Below are 19,339 nucleotides of genomic sequence, written 5' to 3' on the forward strand. Positions count from 1 at the left end.
GAAGGGGGGGAGAAGGGGGGGGGGGAAGGGGGGGGGGGAAGGGGGGGGGAAGGGGGGGAAGGGGGGGAAGGGAAAGGAAAGGGAAAGGGAAAGGGAAAGGGAAAGGGAAAGGGAAAGGGAAAGGGAAAGGGAAAGGGAAAGGGAAAGGGAAAGGGAAAGGGAAAGGGAAAGGGAAAGGGAAAGGGAAAGGAAAGGAAGGAAGATACAAACAAACATTCACAAGAGCAACTGAGAAAGGGAGTGAAAGGGAATGCTTGAGAAATGAAAAATTTGCAGGGTTATGGGGAGGGAGCAGCAAAGTGGCACTGACTGGAGAAGTATTTCTAAACATCTGGAAAAGCATGATCACTATTCTGCCCTTCTCATTAGGCAAATATAAATTGAAACCTACTTTGCAGGACCAGTTAGTAGCTTGGACAATTTTAACCTTCACATAGATTGAGAAAATCAAATTGAAGGATAGCCATGAGGAGAAATCCAGAGTATATTTTTTGCTCCTTATTTATAGGAAGTGCATGTTGTTGGCTGGGTCGGAATTTGTTCCTGTCCCTAATTGCCCAAGAAGGTGGTGGTGGTGGTAAGCTGCTTTCTTGAACCATTACAATCCATTTGCTATATCTAGACCCACAATACTGTAATGGAAGGTGCTCCAGGATTTTCTAGGACTGCTTACCTAATGGAAGACAAAAATCGAGATAAGGGAAGAATTTTCAAAACTGCAACCTGTAACGCGTGGAGTACCACAGGGACCAGTGTTAGGGTCACAATTATTTACAATATATATTCAGGTCGTGGATGAGGGATGTAAGTGTATTATAGCTACGTTTGCAGATGAAATAAACAAAAAAGTGAGGAGGAAGTCAAATGGAGCCTTCAAAGGGACAGAGACAGATTAAGTGACAGGGGCAATAATTGGCAGATGAAATATAAAGTGGGAAAATGTGAGATCATGTACTCTAGCAGGAAGAATGGAAGAGCCAGTGCTATTTTAAACCAAGACAGACTGTAGAAAGCTACATCATAGATGGTTTGAGGGCCTATTGTATAAACGACAAAATACTAATATCCAAGTGCAGCAGATGAGAGGGAAGCCAAATGGAAGACTGGCCTTGATTTCAAAAGGAATACAGGATAAAACTAGGCAAATCTTGCTACAACTATAAAGACAGGAGTTAGATCACACTGAGATTGCGGTGTCTAGTTTCGGTCTCCTGATCTAGGAGAAGATACACTGGCATTGGGAGCAGTCCAGAGATGATTCACTAGAGGGATACCTGGCACAAAAGCACTGCCTTACAAGGAGAGGTTACACACCCATGAACAGAGAAGAGTAGGCCACTCAGCCCTTTGAGTCGGCTCTGCCATTCTACATCATCATGGCAGACCTGATCTTTACCCCAACCCTACATTCTTGCACACTCCTGATAATCTTTCATTCCTTTGGTAATTCCTTTGTGGGCGGGACGGTGGCTAGTACTGCTGCCTCACAGCACCAGAGACCCGGGTTCAATTCCCGCCTCAGGCGACTGACTGTGTGGAGTTTGCACGTTCTCCCCGTGTCTGCGTGGGTTTCCTCCGGGTGCTCCGGTTTCCTCCCACAGTCCAAAGATGTGCAGGTCAGGTGAATTGGCCATAGTGTTAGGTAAGGGGTAAATGTAGGGGTCTGGGTGGGTTGCGCTTCAGCGGGGCGGTGCGAACTTGTTGGGCCTAAGGGCCTGTTTCCACACTGTAAGTAATCTAATCTAAAGAATCTATTAAAAATATTTAAAAACTCTGCATTCATTACCTTTCGAGGAGGGGATTTCTGAAGAGTGTCAATCCTCAGAAAGAGAGATTGAAAAGGTTGAATCTGTACTTGGAATTTAGAAGAAGTGACCTTATAAAAACATACAAGATATTTAGGGGCCTGACAGAGTAGATAGAGAAAGACAGACACTATCCCACAAGGGGGAACTCGGGCCAGAGGGCAGCATCTCAGAACAGAAACCTTGTCTCAGAGGGTAGCGTATCTGTGGAATTCTTTACTGCAGAGGGCTGTCAAGGCTGGGTCATTAAGCATGGTCAAGGCTGATGCAGAGATTTTTAATCAGGAAGGGAATAGAGGGTTATGGGGAAAAGGCAGGAAAGTGGAGTTGAGATTATCTGATTTTTCATGACCTCATTAATAGTAAAGCAGACTGGATGGGCTGAATGGCCTACTTCTGCTTCTATGTCTTATTGTACTCACTTCTCTCCATTCTCTGGATAGTCTGATGGTGAGGCCAAATCATTTGGTTCCTTGCAGAGTACAGGCGAGCACAGAGTAGAGTTATTCATGCTCTTCAGTACCAGCTTCTTGATGCTCTTCCTGCACAATGGAAAGTTTGCTCAAATAGTTAGTAGGTATGGCAATATAGTTAAATTATTAATAATGCAGAGACAACCGTTCAAATCCCTAATTTAAATGCAACTAAAATCTCGTCTCAATTATTCCAAAACTAATCCCATTGCCCCAACATGTTCCCCCCATAGCCCTGCACCAATCCCAATTCATCCCTCTGCCCTGGACTGTCTGGAAATCTCCGCCTTCTAATGATTATTTATTCAAATTTGCTTGATATTTCAGACCTCTACTTCATACATCCACACAAAACATTATGCCAAGATATATCCCCATATTTTGCAAGGATTTAAAATAGATCAACCTGATTACCCACTAACCAAATACAGAAAAATCCTTCAAACTCCTGCAGTTTTAAACTTTGTTCAGCCTTTACTGCTCCAGAGGCAATTGTGCCAGTAGCTCAACGCGCTCGACCTAGAACTGGAAATTCCCTTCAAACTATCATGACAAACCTCAGTTATTTGCACTTTGCAATTTTAGTGTACATTCTACACCAGGGTGGTCAAAAACTGCACAGTCTGGTCTATCTGGTTTTTCATATATTACCATTTGTTAATGTTCTCATATCTTCATTTATAAAACTGACAAGGTTCTTGGTTTTCTTTTAAAAAAAACTTCACCCAATTACACCTCTTTAGGTAAACCCCATTTCTTGCACATCCTTCAGTATCTTCCCACCAAGTCTATATGGATAGCTTTCTCTTCCTGAATTCCATGGGCCCACCTCAAGCATACCCATATTCAACTGTCGGCACCACCTTTGTTAACTTGTCTGGTTTTTGGAAGCATTTAAACTTTCATAAAAAGAAAATACCTTAAATATTTTTGGGAACATAAATATACTTTGGATTATGAAAACTGAAAATTAGCACTATGCCAGGATTGTAAAGGATTTACAATGAGACTTTATGGAATAAGTCTGCTGTCTGCACTTGAAGAAAATGTTCAAAAGAGAGATAAAAATTGTTTTATAATCTTAATTCCCAGACAAACAGACTGTTTCAGAAAGGGCCGAGTGATGAAGACAGCCTAGCAACAGCCTCTGGACTTTTGGTTTATTTTGCCACAGACTGGAGAGTTGTTCAGTTTTGGATGTAGGCTTGCTCACTGAACTGGAAGGTACATTTCCAGATGTTTCGTTACCCTACTAGGTAACATCTTCAGTGGGCCTCAGGTGAAACAATACTGAAAATTCCTGCTTTCTATTTATATGTATGGGTTTCTTTGGGTTGGTGATGTCATTTCCTGTGGTAAAGTCACTTCCTGTTCCTTTTCTCAGCGGGTAGTAAATGGTGTCTAACTTGATGTGTTTGTTGATAGAAACCCAAACATATAAAGTAGGAATTTTCAGCATTGCTTCACCTGAGGCCCACTGAAGAGGTTACCTAGTAGGGTAACAAAACGTCAGGAAATGAAACTTGCAGCTCAGCGAGCAAACGTACATCCAAAACCTCAACCTGAGCTACAAATCTTAAACCTTGCTAAGTTGTTCAGTCATAACTGGCTTGCAAGAAAGTAGTGCTTACTGAAAACTGAAAGAACTGCAGATACTATAAATCAGAAACAAAAAACAGAAGTTACTGGATTAGCTCATTAGTTCCAGCATTGTTCTGAAGAGAAAGCAGAGTTATCGTTTTGGGTTGAGTGACCCTTCCTCAGACCTGAAACGTTAACTCTGATTTCTCTTCACAGATGCTGCCACATCTGCTTTTCTATTAACTTCTGTTTTTGAAGCACTGCTCTGAGTAACAATGTACATTTAAAACCCCCAAAGAGATATTTCCTGAGAATCATAGAAAGTTCTAGAAATCAGTAATTCTGATCTCCTCAAACTGAATATTGAACTACTGACTTGATTGTTAAGTCATTTCTAACTGACATGTTACCCAAACCAAGGGTCTGTTGTTGATCTGTGACAGACAGCAATGCGATCCCATTGACAAGAAACTAAAGGAATTGACAAAGTCACCTCATTTCACCTTCTTAGCTTGGAATTCTAATCAACAGGGTTTACTCTATTTTCCAAACAATTGCTCTGTCTCATCCTGTCTGTGTATTAGTGTGTACGTTAGAGGGATATGGTTTAATCCTGATTAATGCTTTAGCTGGTAACCAGTTTAGCCACATGTTTAAAGTAAACATTTACTTCTAGTAAACAAGGTTACTGAAAAGTGTACTGAAGAAACTTGATAGAAGTCTCTTATTTAAATTAACAGTAATAAACACCTTGACCATTTTAGTGATTAAATAAGACTTTTATACTGCCTCATGATAACCATTCGTTAGTTCATTTCTCAGAGCAATGTCCTGACCAAGCAGAGTCATTTAGTTTAAAATTTAAACAAAGCTTGGCAGTTAAGGGTTAAATCAGCATTAATGGATGCATTCTCCATTGTAATGCCTCTACTACAGTCCACTTGTCAAGTAATGTTGTGGAGTTTAAAGCTGGCTTTCCCCTTAAATTTGTATAATTACCAAATGCCCTGGGCAAGGGGAAGTCAAAACACTTTAGTATTGCTAAAGAAAAGACACATTCTGCTAAGTGATAAGATTTGTTATGAAAAGTTAAGAGATCGATAGCGGCGGTGGAGGGGGCAGGGAAGGGAAGAGAGTGCGAGAGAGAGCACGAGATGTCACAAGGGTTAAAAGCGTTTACCTGGGCAGGAAGGTGCCATTCGATAGAGATGTAGGTTCATCATCATCCAGTCCATCAAAGAGCTGGGACTTGGAGGAGCCAGTGGCCTGCAGGGCTTTTGGCCGTACTCTGGTGGCAGGGCGGGGAGTCAGCTTATAGTGGGTGGGGGTAGTCAGTGCCTTCTGGGCTGCTGGATTTGTGGGTTTCAATCGCTGCAAAAAGGAAAGCAATTCATGTTAAAACACTGGAGCAGGTGGTTTCCATTTGGCCCCTCTGGCTTCTTCTGCCTTGCAGTTTGCTCAGGCCAAAGCAGTGCCTCAGCATCTTTTAGTTGTCATGATTACACATCCACTGATTTCTTCATAAGAAATCAATCTCAGCCTTTACTGTTCTCTGTTTGGTAATGCTGAATTGTTATGCCTCGCAGGGATGGGGCGCTAGAAATCAAGCCCTGCTCTCCGTTGCAAAAATTTAATTTTTTTTTAATGCAGAATTTCTCAATTTACCCAATTTTCAGACTGTTTTTGTACTGAAGCAGATTATTACCAGTAAACATGCTCAAACTACAGAAACAACTGAACCATTTCAAATTCTAAAATCCTTATAAACCCTATTCAGACAGACACCACATACACGGATTTCCTGAAGAAGGGCTCATGCCCAAAACATCGACTCTCCTGCTCCTTGGATGCTGCCTGACCTGCTGCGCTTTTCCAGCAACACATTTTCAGCTCTGATCTCCAGCGTCTGCAGTCCTCACTTTCTCCCAGACACCCACACACAGGTAAGGAAAAAAATACAGGTGTTGAGGGCAGGGGGAAGATCTGGATAGGAGTTCAGTTGACCTTGTTCAAAGGATCTGCTGAACTGGTTCTTGTGCTGATCAGAACATTGCTTCTCCATCTTCCTTTTCAAAATGCTTTCTCCTGGGGGCATAGCGCGATGTAAACAGTCTCTGATTTATTAAGGATTAGTGGTGCTGGAAGAGCACAGCAATTCAGGCAGCATCCGAGGACAGGCAAAAATCGACGTTTCGGGCAAAAGCCGATTTTACCTCGTTTTTACCTCTGATTTATTAAGTCAGAGCTTACTGGTTAAATTGGTTTCTTCTGGCTTAAAGTGCATTTTGTAGCAGAGAACCTCGAGCTGGTGGTGTTTTGGATGCTGCCTGACCTGCTGTGCTTTTCAGCACCACTATAATCTAGACTTTTGAGGCTTCTGTATCTTGTTCACAGCCTCAGCCTCTTCAGCTACCTGCTGTCACAGTGGTTGATAAGCACAAGACCTTTGATATGAATAACTAATCACTAAGTCCACAGACCAATCAGCTACTTATTGCTGGCTGAATGTCCATTTGCACACAGTCCCCCCTTGGCTCCAACTCACCCAGAAACCAACCAGTTCGAAAACAGATCTTTTCTCATTTCAGTCCACAATTAAAAACACAAGAGAAATAAAAATACACTGCCTTTCTAATCCAATGACCCACAGTAATGTGGTATAATCTTCACTCACTCTTAAAAGGCCCAAAGAGCCTCTCCACTGAATCAAAACATTTTTACAACAAACTGGGACTGACCTGGACTGCAGCGGCTCGTTCTCAGGTCAAACTGGGACTGACCTGGACTGCAGCAGCTCGTTCTCACATCAAACTGGGACTGACCTGGACTGCAGCGGCTCGTTCTCACATCAAACTGGGACTGACCTGGACTGCAGCGGCTCGTTCTCACATCAAACTGGGACTGACCTGGACTGCAGCGGCTCGTTCTCACATCAAACTGGAACTGACCTGGACTGCAGCGGCTCGTTCTCACATCAAATGCACATTTCCAAGACTTAATACACATTTTTTTTCTCTCATTTTAAAAACTGAAAGATCTACCAAGTTCAAAGCATTTTTGCAGTGTTCCATGAGCAAAATGAATGCTGTATTTCTCAATGGAACAATCAACATTTAGAAATGAATTATGAAAAGCCTAATAAGTATCATGCTTTGAACGGGAAATAGAGTCATCTTTGTATCCTAACTTCGGTACCTCGGTTGATGAAGATAGGCAAGCATTCTTGATAATAAAAACGTACAAAGAAACTGAAAGGACAAACCAATTCTATACAATTTTGAGAAGCAGCCTTTTTTGAACAAAAGCAATGTATTGAGGCTACATCAATGTTACACATTACTGAGACATCAATGCAATCCCCTAGCACAACTATAACTGCACTGAATGGCTGGGGATTTGCCCAGTATCTCAGTGAAACACTATGAATTGATCCAGATTAAGGATCAAAGGCCTGGATCATGGACACACGCATGAGCAACAGCAGACTAGGACCGTACCTCCTCTTTCTTCTTTGGATCAACCATGGGATTTCTGAAGAGTGGAGAATCTCCGAAAGGGGTGTAGGCCAGAGCATTGAGCTGCTGCTGTAAAACAGCCTGCTGCGTGGCTGAGGCATTCGGGTCAGTCAGGCCTGTAACAGAGATTTGGACAGGTAAACAAGCTGAGAATACTTTTATTTTATTCCTCCTTGGGTTGTAGGTGAGACTATTTCCAATTAATAAACCGAATACATTTGGATTTTCAAAAGGCTTTCCCTCAACATCCTTATAAAAGGCTGTTCACAAGATACCAGCTGAAGGTCTTTGGGGTGATATTGGAGCATGGAGAGAGGATTGTCTAGTCAGGAGGAATGGGTAAAGGTGGGATAAATGGGTTATTTTCTGGATATTAAACTAAGTAGCGTCATAGGGAGTACTGCTGGGACCTCAACCATTCATGATCAATATGTTTGACTTGGATGAAAGGATTGAATGCAGTATAGCCAAATTTGTTGTTGATACATAAAAGAAAAGCTGTGAAGAGGATACAAACAGCCTGAAATGGGATAACAATGGGTAAAGTGAGGGGACAATAACTGGGCAGATGTACTATGTGGAAAAATGGAGGAAAGTTAACAGGGTCTGATTGGACAGAGTCTGCACATGTTACAGCTCAGAGGGAACTCTGTCCTCATGAGTCCCAAGTAGTCAAACTACAGGTTAAGCAAGTCCTACCAAAGATAAATGCCGTAAAGACCAACATTCCAATGTGGATGTTCATAAAACATTTCTTTACATTGGTATAGACCACACCCAAAGCATGAGAGTCACTCTGGTCACATTAGAGGAAATTATACTTTACGAGATTATTTTGGACAGGGCGTGTCCTTTGAGGAAAGGCTGATCCAACTGGCCGGAAATGAGTACATTCTCATCGAATGGCAGAGCAGACTCGACGGGCTGAATGGTCTACGTCTGCGTATGTCTTACAATGATTACAAAAACGAGGCGTAATCTTGGTGAAACACAAGATCCTGAGGGGGCTGTGACAGGTAGATGTGGAGAAGGAATTTAGAACTAGGGGAAAAGGTTCAAAATAAGGGGTTACCCCATTTAACACAGAAGCAGGATTTTCTTTTAAAAGGGTCATAGTCTTTGGCATTCTTGTCCAGAGGCACCAGTAGAGTCTGGATCATCGAATGCATTCAAGAGTTAGATAGAGTTTTGATTGATAAGTGAGTCAAGGGTTACAAGGACAGGAAGAAAGTTAATGTCACTATTAGATAGCCCGAGTGAATCAAATGGAGGAGCCTGTTGAATGGCCTCATCCTGTTCATAATCTCTTTCCACTGAGCACGGAGGTGGGATTTGAGCTCTGACCGGCCATTACCTAAAAATGGCCCTCAAATCACTGACCTCCACTTGGAAAGGAATGTGACGCTGGCATGACGGACCAAATAGCAACCTTCTCTCCCAAAGTACGCACTGCTGCCCAGTCACAGGGAGCATTAACTGACTTATTTAACAATGCCCACTCTCCAGCAATAAAGGATGGGGTGACAGGGGATACTGGCACTGTGCTCAAGATGAACTGCACTACCCCATTCACTCCTGAAAATGGACACTCGCATATAGGGCTTCCCAGTCAGGACGACTGAGTCACACAGCAGGAAGGTCATGCCTCACTGAACCAGATCCCAATCTCCCTTTTAGATTCAGATTGGAGACCACTTTAACGCCACATCAATGGACAAAGTCACCATCTTGAAAGCAATTCAGGCAGATTTACACTTAACAGGTCCACAGTTAACTCACTCATCAATAACAAAAAAAAATGACTGAATGCTAGGCGAAAGAGATAAATTTAAAGATGGGCCTTAAGGAAGCTTAAAGCCCAGGCAGCTGGACACACATTCACCAACAGTGATTACAGTCAGGGTGTTAGAGACTAGAGATCTCAGAGCTGAGAGACTGCAGTCTAGTAGCAATAGGGAGGGACAACGACACGGAATAATTTGAAATAGTCAAATTTGCTTTTACATGAAGCAAGGGGCTGCTTAACAAGCCAACACTGGTCAGTGAGCAGAGGGAGAGTGAGAGAGTTGGGATGGGGACAGTAAGAGTTTCAGGTGAGGAGACAGAGGGTCACACATGCCTGCTCTGATGGTTACTTACAGACAGGGGCCTGAGGTGTTCCAAATCCCACTCCGGCATTGGGTGCATTGAAGGCTCCTGTTCCAAATGTTCCGGCTCCCAGAGTGGTGCCCAACTTGGGCTGAGTGCTTCCAAACAAGGAGGTCTGCCCAGCACCCAGAGCTAGGAAGAGAAAACAAAGGCATTGCCAATCAGGAGTTGCAATTCTCAGTGGATGTGGGGCAACAGTGCAGATCTTTCACCCTTTTCTGTTGGTAATTGGACAGGAGACTGTGTGAACAGGTCTGTCTAAACATGACTTCCTCATTATGATGATGTGCAGATATCTTGGTTCTAAACAGCAGCTGGGATAAACCACCTTTCTGCTGTTTGGTGTTAAATAAATGCCCTTTGGTCCAGAGAGGCAAAGACACGTGTGTCCTTGTTCACCCCATCTCTCTTTCAATTCTCACGAGGAAACCGGTACATGGGTTTTAGGGTAGATTCAGGTCCAGCGGTCTGTGTTCAGACTCTGTACAAGACTACTCCCAGCGTAGCTTTCAAGCCCTGCTATCTTAACCAATACCACGCAGCTTCAGCAGTCTACATGGAAGTGAACTCCACATTTAACTGGGCCCCACTTTCTGATCAGACCACAGCACAGCCCCAGCCTATTTACTCTAACAAAGTAGCACACATCATGCAGGTTCTCACCCTACACATATAGCAAAGGTCATCGAATAATAATCCAGACAAAAAGTTCTGGCTAATTACAGTGCCTCAGGAAGTGCTTCATCCTCCCCTATCACCCAGACCATCTCCTGAACAAGGATACTGGCAGAAGGTTACGTAAACCTGGCTTGGACTTGAAAAGGGGGGGGGGGGTGATCTAATCAAGGGACTTAACATGATAAATAATTCGATAGGCTGAAGTGGTTTCCTTTTCGGGGTGGAGAGGGAGAGGAGATGTCATCTAGACAAAGGAACTCGATCTTAAAATTCGAGCCAGGCCATTTAGGGGTGATGTCAGGAGACACTTCACACACAGGACTGGAAGTCAGGATCTCTCTCCAGCACAACACCTGGAACCCTGGTTAAAGTTCCGCGGATAGACTAATAGGTTGGACGGGCTGAATGGCCTCTTTCTGCTCCTACGGAGCCCCTCCAGTAGCTCAGTAGCTTCCAAACAAGGAGGTCTGCCCAGCACCTAGAGCTAGGAAGAGAAAACAAAGGCATTGCCAATCAGGAGTTGCAATTCTCAGTGGATGTGGAGCAACAGTGCAGATCTTTCACCCTTTTCTGTTGGTAATTGGATCAGTAATGGTCAGCTCAGAGCTGCTAACCCTGAGGCTGACTGCACTGCACTGCCCAGCCATTTCCTCTGTTTGGGGTGAATTCCAGACATCTGCCTCCACGATCTTAATCCTGTATATTTCCACTCCCCAACCAGGTGGAACAGCTCACCTGATCCAAATCCACCTCCTAGCGTTGTTCCGAGTGCTCCAGTTGCAGGTTTATTCCCAAACAGACCACCGGTTGCTGCGGTTGCGCCAAATCCTAAAGAAGCAGATTGAGAGCAGCCAGTGATTTAGTTTTCTATTAACTCGCTGCATCAGATTCTGATGTGCCATCACCCTGAACCTACAAAACCCATGGCACCAAGGCACATCACTGCATTCTCAGTATCATAGCAATAAGAATACTTGTAACAGCACAAACACATACTGATGGGATCAAAGATATAAAGTATGCAACTGACTCCCCAGACTCTACAGTGAGCATTACAGTGACCCAAGCAGGCAGGATGCCTGAATGCTCCACAAAATAATGGTTTTGGGGTGGATAACCTGGTAGGGTAACAGTGGAATGCTTTCAGATTGCAGAAAGATTCTCTCTCTCTGTAGAGAAGTAACCAAAGCCTGAAAGATAGCTAGATATTCTCCCATAGGTTACTGTAAACTGTTGCCAGAAACCAGTGGAAGACTGAACGAGTGTATGCTATCTCTGCGGGACTAATTACATCTTTAACTTGCATGATGGACCCAGAAGTACTGGGGCTGGAACAAACGCAGTTTTCCAAGTGGTCATAAGGGAAGACAGAGCCAAACTTGGGGCCTCGGCTGCCAATGGTGGTTGACCAATAGAACTAGAGGGGGATACAGATATAGGAAGTCACAAGGCCGTGGAGGGGTTTAAAACTAGGTTGACCATTTTAAAATCATGATATAATTAAATGGAAGTCAGTGTGGATCCACAGCATGGGGTGATAGGGGAACAGGAATGGTGCAAGACACATTACAGATACTTTTGATCAAGCTCTTCATGCAGGTTACAATCCAATCCTGGAATGTTTGGCCCAAAGATAGGGGCATGACCATTATGTTGCAACAATTATGCTGTGACAGCAATAAGGTCACATATTGAGGCACCTTATGGGTTGTCTCTCCTCCATCAGAAAGGTGAAGGGTGTTCAGATCCAGGTGTTAAGAAAAAAACACAACTTCCAATTGTGCTTCTCACTACATTCTCCAACCAAACCACCGAGGAACTGGATCAGCTCTCACTACCATCTCCCATTAGATCAATGAACTGATTAACCACACACCCAGAGACAAATCAACTGTGGGAGACTATCAGCATCATGGCCTTAGCAGTGACATTCCCCTAGAAGGAGTTCTCCCTGCCTGGATTTACCTTACACCACTTGACCACCAAGTGCATCTCAGGGGCAGTGTAACTCTACATCACCAAAACGAAACTTAACCCTTTGGCATGTTATCCTCCTTAAATCTTTTCACCATTTATGGCTGTAAACTTCCATTAAGAGTCCACCCAAGTGCAGAGTCTGGATGCTTTCCTTTCTCATCCTCGGCCACAGCAATATTAAAATCCTAACAATCCCCATCTGCAACCACAGGCCCTTTCCACTCCCAAGTAATTCCAATGAGGTCCAGTTAGTAAGTTTGCAAATGAGACCAAAATTGGAGGTGTAGTGGACAGCAAAGACCAGTTGGGCCAATGGGCTGAGAAGTGGCAGATGGAGTTTAATTCAGATAAATGCGAGGTTCTGCATTTTGGGAAGCAAATCTTAGCAGGATTTATACACCTTAATGGTAAGGTCCTTGGGAATGTTGCTGAACAAAGAGACCTTGGAGTGCAGGTTCATAGCTCCTTGAAAGTGGAGTCGCAGGTAGATACGATAGTGAAGGAGGCATTTGGTATGCTTTCCTTTATTGGTCAGAGTATTGAGTTCAGGAGTTGGGAGGTCATGTTGCGGCTGAACAGGACATTGGTTAGGCCACTGTTGGAATATTGCGTGCAATTCTGGTCTCCTTCCTATTGGAAGGATGTTGTGAAACTTGAAAGGGTTCAGAAAAGATTTACAAGGATGTTGCCAGGGTTGGAGGATCTGAGCTACAGGGAGAGGCTGAACAGGCTGGGGCTGTTTTCCCTAGAGCATCAGAGGCTGAGGGGTGACCTTATTGAGGTTAACAAAATTATGAGGGGCATGGATAGGATAAATAGACAAAGTCTTTTCCCTGGGGTTGGGGAGTCCAGAACCAGACGGCATAGGTTTAGGGTGAGAGGGGAAAGATATAAAAGAGACCTAAGGGGCAACCTTTTCACACAGAGGGTGATACGTGTATGGAATGAGCTGCCAGAGAAAGTGGTGGAGGCTGTACAATTGCAACATTTAAGAGGCATTTGGACGGGTATATGAATAGGAAGGGTTTGGAGGGATATGGGCTGGGTGCTGGCAGGTGGGACTAGATTGGGTTGGGATATCTGGTCAGCATGGACGTGTTGGACCGAAAGGTCTGTTTCCATGCAGTACATCTCTATGACTCCCGTGGCTTTCCTTGAAAACTATCACCAAGTGGAATTTTAATTCAAGTAATATACCTGAAAGTTCAAAGTTTGGGAGAAGATTTGTAGCTCGGATGCTCGTTGTTGTGGTTCTGTTCGCCGAGCTGGGAATTTGTGTTGCAGATGTTTTGTCCCCTGTCTAGGTGACATCCTCAGTGCTTGGGAGCCTCCTGTGAAGCGCTTCTGTGTTGCTTCCTCCGACGGTTGTCAGTTCCAGCTGTCCGCTGCAGTGGCCGGTATATTGGGTCCAGGTCGATGTGCTTATTGATTGAATCTGTGGATGAGTGCCATGCCTCTAGGAATTCCCTGGCTGTTCTTTGTTTGGCTTGTCCTATAATAGTAGTGTTGTCCCAGTCAAACTCATGTTGCTTGTCATCCGCGTGTGGGGCTACTAAGGATAGCTGGTCATGTCGTTTCGTGGCTAGTTGGTGTTCATGGATATGGATCGTTAGCTGTCTTCCTGTTTGTCCAATATACCGGTCACTGCAGCGGACAGCTGGAACTGACAACCGGAAGCAGCAGATTCAAACCACTATAAATGCCAGAGGAAAGATCACAGAAGCGCTTCACAGGAGGCTCCCACGCACTGAGGATGTCACCTAGACAGGGGATGAAACGTCTGCAACACAAATTCCCAGCTCGGCGAACAGAACCAGAAAGTAAAATAGTTAATCCTAATAATGCATCCTGTGAAACAAATCAGTTGTCATAAAACTTAAACAAGAATACAAGTTGCTGGAAAAGCTCAGCAGGTCTGGCAGCATCAATGGAGAGAAATCAGAGTTAATGTTTCAGGTCCTGTGACCCTTCTCCGGTTCTGAGGCAGGGTCACAGGACCTGAAACATTAGCTCAATTTCTCTCCATAGATGCTGCCTGACCTGCTGAGCTTTTCCTGAAAATTCTGTTTTTACAACATCCTCATTTCTTTTGGTTTTTATTTAGTTATAAAACAGCTCTGGCTTATTGGCAGGCCTGAGGGAAAGAAATCTGCCATCTTTAGCTCTGCTGGCCGACAGGGGACTTCAGACCCACAGCAATGGGGTTGACTCAGCGGCCCCTGAAATAATTGAGTAAGCCACTCAGTTCAAGGCAATTAGCGATGGGTAATGAATGCTGCCTAGCCAACGACAGTCATCTCCCTTGAATGAACTGGAAAAAAAATCCTATCAGCTGCTCCTGCCATTTCCTTTTGTCCACTGGACTAAACCACACCCAAGGTTCTATAAACAAACAAAAATGTGGATGCTGGAGATTTGAAACAAAAACTCAGGTCTGGCAGTGGGGAGAAAGTAGAATTAACATTGAGTCCACCGACTTTTCAAATCTGCCAGTTTCACTAGCAAATTCGGTTTGTCTCTCTTCCAAGGTTCCCCCATCTTAACCTTAAATCTCTCTCACCTGTCTTGCTTCAAGTCTTTTGGATAAGATGGGCTCAGAACACAAAAGACCCTCCTCCTGCACCCTCAAACTGATTCCAACTTCCCACCTGGCCCCCATTAAACTGTTCTCTCTCCAGGAATTATTCTCTCTCATTCGAATCTATCACCACCTCACTCCTCCTTCCTCTCCACAATCACCAGCGATCACCAACCTCTGTCAGTTCACTCAAGGAAACAAAACAAACCTGATTTACAAATCCATCCACAGCTTTCCTCTTTCCTATCTCCATAACCTTCCCCTCTCCCACAAATCTCCCAAGAACTTTGCACTTCCCCAAATTTGATGTCGATCATCTTGGGAGTTTTGTTACGTCACCATTTTTAGTTGTGAAATTATTTGTCCGAGCCTGAAGACTGCCACCTCGACCACGCTCCCTGGAAGTGGAGATTGCAGGCTGCTTCACTAGAAACCATGTGTTGGAAACAGATAACCTACCTCAACTTGAGCCAATTAACTTGATAATCAGCAGAGGGAACAGACTTAGACAGGTTTATGATCAAGAGTCTAGTAATTGTGGGGTTCAGGCAGAAAAGGGGAATGGAGGTCATATCAAATGAGCAGTGATCTTACAAACTGGCAGAGAACTCAAAAGGACTACTCATGCTACATTTTTGTATTCCGTCTTTTCCTCATCCTGAAAAGCCTTTAAGATGATGAAAGTGAGCTGCTGCAGCCCTTGTGGTGTAGGGATGCCCATGATGCCATTAGAGAGGGAGTGGCAACATTCTCACATACCAAAGTTGGACGTATTGGCGTTGGCTCCAATAGTCAGGTTCGGCTTGTTACCAAACAGGCCAGCACCAGCTGTGCCGAAGGCAGAAGCACTCGTTGTAGCAGTTCCAAATCCAGCAGGTTTGTTAGCAAACAGGGTCTGTGGAAGATAAGAGAGTGGGAAAATATGGTCAGTTCTTCTCCCAGCCTGGAACACCACTCCATTTTAACGCGGGAAATGCACATTAATTTCAGCTCCACCACACATGAACCCCTAGGTTCCAGATACAGCAACACTCGCTCATCTCCATTCCTGCAGATGGGATTGATGCCACTTCATAATCCTCCAACCCGTGCCCAACCGGTATATCAGTGTTTATCAAACCCTCAAAGCCCTGCCCCACATTTATCTAACTTAACCACTCCCTCTAGTGACGGTGCTGCATTCCCATCACCCTGATGATGTTTCTCTCATACTCCCTATTGGATTTATTGCAAACACCTTACATTGATGGCCCTGGGTTCAGGTCTCCATGATAATTGGAAATATCTCTACATCTATACAACTGAAGCCCTCACATAATTTCAAAGAGCTATATCAGTTTTCTTCCCTAAAATCAACATCTTGTTTCTGAAATAACAATAAAGGAACCACAACCTGTTCAATTATTTAATAGTTTAACCTCAGTTCTGATATTATCCATATGAATCCTGAACTCACCTTCATCAGCGACTCTTTATTAAGATACAAACATTGTCTGGTATTCCAAGTATGCTTGGCCCATGCTTCATATAATTTAACATAACATTGTTGCTTTTCAGTTCGATACTTTATGGTCTTTTGACTTTAATGTTTGTGAATTTTAATGATCCCTGTGGGACTCAAGGAAGACTGAACCCATCACTCCTTCCTCTTGGACAGCCATGAGTCAAACTCAGCTGCCGAACATCACAAAAGGTCTGTGGTCCACAACATCCTGGCACTTGGAACTTAGAACTTACATTGTTGACGTTGGTGAAAGCAGCATTGGTATTGCCAAAGAGACCACCCCCTGCGCCAAACGCATTCCCGGTGCTGGTGTTGGTGCTGGTTCCAAAAATCCCTCCTGACTGCGAGACCGGGGCAGTCCCGAATAAACTCTGTGGTGAGCAGAGGGTCAGGTTAGAGTTCAGAAAGAACTTGCACGTGCACAAAGCTTTTCATCAATCTACACTTGCCGAATGCACTTTACAGAATGGTTATGGCACATGAGGAGATCATTTAGCCTGCTGTATCTGTCCCAGCAGCTCAACAAGAGGTAGGGTCTTAGATTCTTGGAATATCAGTCCTGGTTCTGAGGGAGCTAGACCATAAGAAATAGGAACAGGACTAAACCATTCGATCCCTCGAGACTGCTCACCATTCAAGACGATCCTGGCTGATCTGTCACTCATGTCCACTTTCCTGCCCTTATCCCTGTCACCCTTGATTCTCCAACTGGTCAAGAACATATTTCAGCCTTAAACACAAGGATTCTGCCCCACAGCTTTCTGTGGTGAGGTGTTCTAAAGATTCCCAACCATCAGGAGAAATTCCTCCCCACCTCAGTCCGAAATTGCTGCCCCTTTATTCTGAGACTGTGCCCTCTGGCCCGAGACTCTCCCACGAGGGAAACATCCTCTCAGCACTGACCCTGTTAAGTCTCCTTAGAATTCTAATGTTTCAATGAAATCACCTCATCCTTCTAAACTCCACTGAGTTGGGTCCAAACCTGTTTAGCCTTTGCTCGTAAGAATCCCTCCCCATCCCAGGGATCACCCTAGTGAACCTTCTCTGGGCCTTCTTGTGGCTCCACTCCTGGGCCTGGCCAAGATGGCCATCAAAAGATCCAGGCCGTGGGCCAGAGGGGCTCTCAGTTTCTGACTGTCTGGCCCTGTTTAGTGGTAGTGTCTACGCTCGGGTGTTCCTGGAGAGGGAGCAGGCAGTGCTCACTGGCACAGTCAAAGCCATTTGAGACCACTGGGCACTGCAGCAGCTGGGCTGCATCATTGGCCCAGATTACATCATTTTAATTTAAGTTAATTTCTGTTTTGCTCTGCCGTTTCCATTCAACTTAATTTGTTTGATTTCAATCAAGTGCCTCAGCAGGGGTTGCTTCACAATTAGTATTTCAGACTTCCTGAAAGAGTTGAGGGAGCTTGATTTTGTATTTTAACCTCCTGCTGCCCCTGCTTTGGGAATGTTTGATGGGGATGGTATTGAGGGGACTTTGCTTCTGGTACAAGCGAGTAGAAAAAAAAACTTATGTATTTTACCTCCTGTTATCCCTATCCCAGGAGGGTTTGATGGGGACAGTGTTGAGGGAACATTACTTTCAGTTTAAAGGGAAAGCCAGCTTCACTCCATGTTTGACTCTGTGCTGTTCCTAACCCAGGAGTGTTAGATGGGAACGGTGTCAAGGGGCCTTTACTTTGTTGACTTTGAAAGGCAGCTGGTGAGCTGTAGGCACAGGCAGCTGCTGCACTGTGTCAATAAGCAGCGGATTACATTTAATATAGAGAAGTTGTAGTGAAATGCTTTGGTAGGAAAAAACAACTGTGAGACAGAGAGAGCAGAGGGACCTGGCAGTGTCAGGACTGAGTGATCAAATGGTAAAACATAGCTGAGCTTTAGAAATAGAAACAGAGTACAAAAGCAAGGAAATGATGAAGAATCCTTTTCAACACAGGTTTGACTTCACCTGGAGTACTGCTCACTGTTCTGGGCACCACTCTTTAGGGAAGATATGAAGTCATGAGGGAGGGTGCAGATAAAATTCACAAGATTGGTTCCAGCGTGTGTACATTGGAATTTAGAAGAATTGAGTGTTAATTTTATTGAAGCGTACAAGATTCAGAATGGACTTGACAGGGTAAATGCTGAGGAGAAGTAGGAATGATCACGTCTTCTTTCAATGGCAGGCAGTGACTCGTGGGGTACTGCAGGGATCTGTACCAGTGCCGCAGCTATTCACAATAATATATTACCAATTTGGATAAGGGAACGAAATGTCACATCTCAAAATTTGCAGATGACACAAAGCTAGGAGGGGGAAGTTATGATGAGGATGCTTCAGTGCAGTTTGACAAGCTAACCAAGTGGGAAAATACACAGCAGATGCAATGATGATGAGATTAAGGAGGTTATCAACTTTGTGGTAAAAAGAAGAAAGCAGATTATCTGAGTGGCTATAAATTGAGAGAGGAATGTACAATGAGATCTGGGTGTCTTTGTACATCAGTCACCGAAGCTAAGCATTGCAGGTGCAGCAGGCAGTGAAGAACGCATATAGTACATTGGCTTTTATAGTGAGATGATTAGAGTGCAGGAGCACGGATATCTTGCTGCAATTATACAGGGCCTTGGTGAGATCACAGGTGGAATTCTGGATGCAGTTGTCGTCTCCTTATCTGAGGAAGGCAATAGAGGGAGTGCAGTGAAGACTAACCAGACTGATTTCTCAGCTGGTAGGACTGACATATGAGAAGTTGAATCAGTTTGGATTATGTTCACTGGAGTTCTGTAGAATGAGGGGAATCTTAGAAACCTCTAAAATTCTAACAGGGGTAAATGCAGGAAGGACATTCCTGTTGGTGGGAAAGTCCAGAATCAGGGACCACAGTCTAAGGACCGAGAAATATCTCCAACCGAGTGATGGACCTGTGGAATTTCCTGCCACAGAATGCAGTAAGGTCAAAACATTGTTTAACTTCCAAGAGGTGGAGATCACATTTGGGCTCAAGGGATCAAAGGATATGGAAAGAAAGCAGGAATAGGCCGGGTTGGATGACCAACCGTAATCATAGTGAGTTGAAGGAGGTTCAAAGGGA

General features: G+C 44.2%; 1 protein-coding gene across 3 annotated transcripts in view; it reads right to left on the minus strand.

Annotated features, from left to right (window-relative positions):
- The window catches only part of nup98 (nucleoporin 98 and 96 precursor), an 84,802-nt gene that overhangs the window by 39,322 nt on the left and 26,141 nt on the right, over positions 1-19,339 (minus strand). For all 3 annotated transcript variants that reach the window (XM_087988479.1, XM_043692564.2, XM_043692563.2), the window contains 7 exons: positions 16,493-16,630; positions 15,515-15,650; positions 10,936-11,028; positions 9,514-9,654; positions 7,357-7,490; positions 5,040-5,230; positions 2,228-2,347 (listed from right to left, as the gene is read on the minus strand). In XM_087988479.1, coding sequence (XP_087844605.1) covers positions 2,228-2,347; positions 5,040-5,230; positions 7,357-7,490; positions 9,514-9,654; positions 10,936-11,028; positions 15,515-15,650; positions 16,493-16,630 — 953 coding nt within the window. The remainder of the gene's footprint in view (positions 1-2,227; positions 2,348-5,039; positions 5,231-7,356; positions 7,491-9,513; positions 9,655-10,935; positions 11,029-15,514; positions 15,651-16,492; positions 16,631-19,339) is intronic.

This window comes from Chiloscyllium plagiosum, unplaced genomic scaffold (assembly GCF_037043375.1).
Source record: "Chiloscyllium plagiosum isolate Xiang-an unplaced genomic scaffold, Cpla_swu_hap1 HiC_scaffold_6, whole genome shotgun sequence".
NCBI classification, from domain to species: domain Eukaryota; kingdom Metazoa; phylum Chordata; class Chondrichthyes; order Orectolobiformes; family Hemiscylliidae; genus Chiloscyllium; species Chiloscyllium plagiosum.